Source organism: Poromitra crassiceps (assembly GCF_964638095.1).
Source record: "Poromitra crassiceps genome assembly, chromosome: 14".
NCBI classification, from domain to species: domain Eukaryota; kingdom Metazoa; phylum Chordata; class Actinopteri; order Beryciformes; family Melamphaidae; genus Poromitra; species Poromitra crassiceps.
Genome location: NC_139633.1, coordinates 14,607,360 through 14,613,584, shown reverse-complemented (window position 1 = coordinate 14,613,584; position 6,225 = coordinate 14,607,360). Strand labels below are relative to the sequence as shown.

General features: G+C 41.6%; 1 protein-coding gene across 1 annotated transcript in view; it reads left to right on the top strand.

Annotated features, from left to right (window-relative positions):
* srgn (serglycin) overlaps positions 1–6,027 on the top strand; it is a 10,338-nt gene extending 4,311 nt beyond the window's left edge. Inside the window, exons 3-4 of the mRNA XM_083651137.1 lie at positions 3,365–3,522; positions 4,016–6,027. Coding sequence (XP_083507263.1) covers positions 3,365–3,522; positions 4,016–4,110 — 253 coding nt within the window. The 3' untranslated portion in view covers positions 4,111–6,027. The remainder of the gene's footprint in view (positions 1–3,364; positions 3,523–4,015) is intronic.
* The last annotated feature ends 198 nt before the right edge of the window (positions 6,028–6,225 follow it).

Sequence of the window (6,225 nt, the reverse complement as noted above, 5' to 3'; positions counted from 1 at the left end):
GAGGGGGTGACCTGGATCGTTAATCTTTCTGTAAAGACGCGGGATAGGAGTTTATGTCATGGTGAGATGCAAACGCAAAACATCACAAAGTGTATGGTATGTACCTTCCAGAGGTTCTCAAATGTTTTTCAGCCAAGGACCCCTTACAAGATAGAAAATATACCCTCTCATTCTGATTTGGGATTTTGGGCTAAGCTTAATTGTTTCCACGGTAACATGCTTGACTTTTAAATTGATAGGTTTGTTAGATTCTAATGTAATCCACGAACCATTTTTTAAAGCATAACATTTTCGTTGAACTGTGAAGCTTTTGCACACACACACAAAAAAAATAAGTTTGTAGTTTTATTTTCCTGAAAACTTTCCGCGGACCCCCTTGCAAAGTGCCACGGACGGACCCCCATTTGAGAACCACTGGGTCCACCGAGTCACTACCATGATATGCTTTCATTCCGGATTGATCAGGGTTCAAAGAGTCTATTAGAGCTTATATTCAGCTATGATGACCAGCAGAGAAAACAGAGACAGGGGAAAGGAAAAGAGTCAAGGAGGACGAGAAGGACCCAGGAAGTCGATGGGAGGTAGAAAGTGGAAATGACGGAGAGCGTTATCGAGCTCAACAGTCACGTGACGTTCCGTGACGTCAATGGTCCGGAAGAGCATTTCCATTCATATTCTCCATTGAGACATTGATTATTAGCCGTACTGTCGTAACCATGGTAACCACCCGATGTAGACTCACCACGGGGCTTCCGGTGGTGAAACGATGATGGTATCTTTCTGTAGAAGCCACCAATCTGTAAGAGATCATCCTTTTTCTATTTCTAAATATAAAAAAAACAGGATCTGCCTACACCAGTGGTTCTCAAACGGGGGTCCAGGGACCCCCAGGGGTCCGTGGCACTTTGCCAGGGGTCCGCGAAAAGTTTTCAGGAAAATAAAAATAAAAACTTTTTTTTTGCAAAAGCTTCATAGTTCAATGAAAATATTTGATGCTTTAAATCTAAAATGGTTCATGGATTACATTCTAATCTAACAAACCTATCAATTTAAAAGTCAAGCACGTTACCGTGGAAACAATTAAGCTTAGCCCAAAATCACAAATCAGAATGAGGGGGTCCCCGGTATATTTTCTATCTTGTAATTAGGGGTCCTTGGCTGAAAAACATTTGAGAACCTCTGGCCTACACTACCCACAATCCTAAGGTGTAACAATGACATATTTGATTGGTGGAGCTCGCTGCCTGGTCGTCTGTGATTGGTGGCCTACATTAATTTCCCTCTCTGGCTGTTCTCCCTCTGGCTAGGCTACTACGAATGTAGGTCATAACTTGCTGAGTAAAGAGCTAAAACCACCACTGAGTGACTGAAACTATCAACGATTAACCACTATGAGTCACGCTGCTTTCAACGTTATGTATCAGATTGAGATCAGTTTTCCGGTTCGTTCACATTAATGCACAGAAATGGAACTACCGGTATCTACGATAGCGTTAGCCACCCATTTTCTCCTCAATTGTATTTGGCCAATTTCCCCCCTGCTGCCCCGGTCGCTGCTCCACCCTCTGCCTACCCTCTGTCGTAGACTAGCACCATGCTTCCTCTGACGCATGCGCAGTTGCCAGCCACTTCTTTTGACCTGACAGCGGGGAGCTTCACTGGCAGGACGTAGCACGTGGGAGGATCACGCTATTCCCACCAGTTCCCTTCCGCACCGACCAGGCTCCCCGACCAACCAGAGGAGGCGCTAGTGCAGCGACCAGGACACATACGATCATCCGCTAATCTGATTGGCCAGAAATGTCGGGATGCATTATGGGATGACTAGATTCTTCAGTTTAACCCATAATATATTTTTTCTTATAGCTTGTGCTTTTTTCCCCTTTTTTCAATGTTTTTTTCAACTCAGAATCAAATGCTTTATGCTCACGATTCTGTAGCTGGACAGTTGGCTAGGTTGCAGGCTTAAAGAACTCTTTAGAATAAGGCTTTTTCGAAACGCGATGAGAAAAATGAATGGGAAATACTCTTCCGGACAAGAAGGTGACATCGCGATGTCACATGACTGTTGTGAGCTCTATACAGAGCATGGGTGAGACAGACAGTGTAAGAAGGGAGAGCATCTTTGATGGGATCCCTGAATATTTAGGCCTCCTACATGATTAGGCCTAACACACAAGGGTTCTCAGCAGCCTCCGTTTGCGGCGCCTCGAACAGGAAGCTCGAGGGAAGTGTTGAGAGGAAGTGGGCTGTGACGGCTGGTGGCCTTGCTGCTTCTGGTCTATTGTTCTGTCTGGAAATGAGCTGTGCTGTACTGGCCTGGTTCTGAGATTTGAGAGGTAAACAGGTCACGTGTAACAGACATACAGTAATAATGTAATTATTAAATTGGAAACTTTGCAAGCAAATCATTGGTTTACAAGGGAAGGCAAGTTTATTTATATCGCACATTTCATACACGATGGTGATTCAAAGTGCTTTACATAAATAAAATAAATAAATAAATAAATAAATAAATAAATAAATAAATAAATAAATAAGTGCATAAAAATTACATTCAAAAGGGCAGTGCAAGAAGATTAAAGAGATACAAAGATAAATCAAAGTAAAAGTGCATTAAAATCATAATTTAAAAAGAAAAGAATAAAAGAGCAAAATATGAGTAACAACTCTTTTCCCCCCAGTTCCCCTGCACGCCTAAAGCTCATCATGAGAGATGGAGATATGTCATGTCATGTCATGTCATGTCATGTCATGTCATGTCATGTCATGTCATGTCATGTAAATGAGCTATGTCTCACTTCTGAAAACAGACTCTTTTCAGAGGAGCTTTTCGAAAGAGCCTGGTCTTCTACCTGCTCTATTTGTAAAGCACCTTGAGATAACTCTTCTTGACTTGTTATGATTTGGTGCCATATAAATATAAAATGTAAGTGTAAATTCTCCTGCTCTCTCCTCTTGCTCCTTCCCCACCTCCTATACCCTCCAACATCTCCCATTCCCTCCCCACCCCATCACTCTCTCACATTCCCCCTGCTCTTCCCCCTTCTCCTGCTCTCTCCTCTGCTCTCTCTTCATTTCTATATTTTCTATATTATCAATTGTTCAAATGTTATCTTCATTCTGTATATTCTTGTTACTGTGTGTTAGCTAGAATCAGCTAGACATACTTTCTGTGAAGCCCTCTGAGACATGCTTGTGAATTAGGGCTATATAAATAAACTTGACTTGACTTGACTTAAATTGAATTGAAAGAAGCAGGCTTTAAGCATGGCAATGTGTGGGTAAAAAGTGTCATATTTGTTAATGCCTCAGTCCATCCACCCATTATGCCCAAACATTCTCATTCTCATCCTGATTCCAGAGAGGCAGAGGCTGCACCGGAGGAGGAGGGGCCAGGGAGAGACGACAGCAAGGATGAGTCGCTGATGAAGGCTGAGGATGGTTCTGGGGCGTTTGAGGGCTCCGCAGATCAATTTCCATTCATGGCGGACCGGCCCTCTGTGACTGCTGACTACCAAGGTGAGTCAATGGAGGAATATTGATGTTGTGCATCCCAAAGGTCTCTGCATTCATGCTGAAGGCATCTTCTGCCTGCCACAGTCTCACGCAAAAATAATTCTAACATTCTTATACCTACTGTCCTATACTGGTCCCATGAATCTGTTAACATTCAAAGGTATCTGCTATAATGAACAGGGTTCGAGTTATGTGGGGGCCATTGGGGGATGAGCTCTTATGAGGAGAGTCTGAACACATACACCTGTGGGGGGGTCTCACACCAACAACCATTATTTAAATCACAAATAATGCATTTTTCAAAGTAATTAGTATTATTTATGTACTAATTGGCTGCCCATTGTTTGGTGCCCCTCTGGCCCTCTCACACTACCCCCTCCTTGTTTTGTACGTCTTGCACTATGAGCCCTTATTCAGTGTGACCTCTCACTCCACCTAGCTTTCGACATGCTTTTCTGCTCTCTGTAATCTGATCCCTCCTGATTTTCTGCCATAGGTCTGGGTGAGGATGCAGAGAAAATGAAGCTGCTGCTTGATGATGCAAAACCAGCTGAGCATGAGCTGAGAGAGGACCACCTACTGCAGCTGTAGACTGACACGCATACACACACACACACACACACACAGACACACACACACACACACACACACACACGCGCGCACACACACACACACACACACACACACACACACACACACACACACACACACACACACACACACACACACACACACACACACACACACACACACACACACACACACACACACACACACACACAAGGCTGTCATCTACGAGTGAAATAAAAATTGCATCACCACCTGGTGGTAGATACTGATAGCCTTGGCCAACCAGAATTTGGAGTGTTTAAATTCCCAGAGTCCAACTGATCGGAGATAATAAGAACATATTATTGTATAAATCAGATAATAAGAACATATTATTGTATAAATCAGAATCATCACTTTTTAATATGACTTTTGGAATATGCTTTTCTAGAAGTGTAAGGCCAGTGCAATACATTGATGCCTCTGTCCATGCATTGCTCACTGTGTGCAGCTGTGGTTCCCAACCATTTCCCCCCCAAAGTCCCCTTTAAATCAAATCTGATTTCAAAATCAACCCTCCAATGCCAAATCAGCCCTCATAACGCTTGGGACCCCCCTCCCTCCCCTCTAGGTGGGTGGGACCATGAGTCATGAGTGTGCCTTTTAGACACACAGCAGTAATAAGTTATTATATCAGACAAATTTGATCCCTTTGTCTCACATTTTGTGATGCTCACCCAGGAGGGTCCCACACCCCATGTTGAGAACCGCTGGTCTGCAGGGTTGAACAGGAGAACCTTGTTAATCCAAACCCGTCAGGAGTGGAGTGGATTTGACACAACCCTTGACATTGTGAGCTGGAATTTATTCAAAATGTGAACTGTGCTCATCTATGCATTTGCGTTTCAAATACTCCCATCAATAAAGGAATTACACCATCAGTAGGCCTCTACGATTTTCAGTAACATCTTGTGCATAATGCCTGTTCAGTCAACTGGGCGGTTTGTTTGCAAAACTCAGGTTTGGATAAACAAGGTTCTACACTCCCGTGGTCTTTTGTCTAACAGCTGCTCAAAGATCATACCCAGAGAGACATCTTTTTTTAAAGTAATGATGTGACAAGACAAACATATGCATTAAGATGAACTCTGCATGTATTCTGATGGCATCTACAATTTGCAGAATTTAGCTGACACAATCTATAGTGAATTCAATTAAGAAAGAAGAACAAGTAATTTCTGAGTTCTTTGTACGAGAACATGATTTGTTACTGTACTTTTAAAAACTATCTCTGGCGGTTGTCATGTCACCCTTCTCTGTGTGTTTTGTCACATCTGTAACTCTGGCTTTACTGCAGAATGAAGAGAAAAGCACTTGGATAGACTGCTATCCCGAGAAGGGCTGGGTTCAGTTCAGTCAACAGAGGAAATGGATATTCAAAAATCAATTCTGATATCCAAGACCTTTTGGAATGAGAAAGCTTTTTGCTAAACATATTAAGAAATAAACGATTGAATGAATGCTATAGCAAATTAATTGTAGTTTGTATATTTACATTCTGAGTTAGTTGATTCGAAGCTGAGTTGAAACTCGCGCTCACAGCCTTTAATTTTATACTTGCTGAGAATGTGAGTGTTTGGCTTGGAATGATGGCTTTTATATTTTATAGCTCAGTGCTTTATAGTTATGTCATTTCCAGAATTAAGATGTTTTTTATGCTTACGAAATGAAAATGAATAAATAAATAGCTTTATTTTACAATATAATATAATTTAATTTTCATTTTAATTCCGTGCTGGAGTTGAAGCTATTAATAATCCAAGTTAGTTATTATTCTGTGACACTGTCACATTGATGTCATCTTGTGACAAATTATCATTCTGCATCCTCTGTTTCTTGAATCTGCATACTAGAAGGGAGAATGTGGTGGATAATGCAATAAAAGTATTTTCATCTACAGTACATGCCATTCCTGATTTTGCTGATGCACTAGTGTACAGTATAGACTGACATTTAAGACAATATGGGATATATATATATAAAATTATAACAGCAACAATAATAGTAATAGTACTAGCAGATGTAGTAGTAGTATTACATTAGCCTGATCTGAAACTTCAATATCAGTAATTTGATAGCCTGCTGGGCTACAAGAAC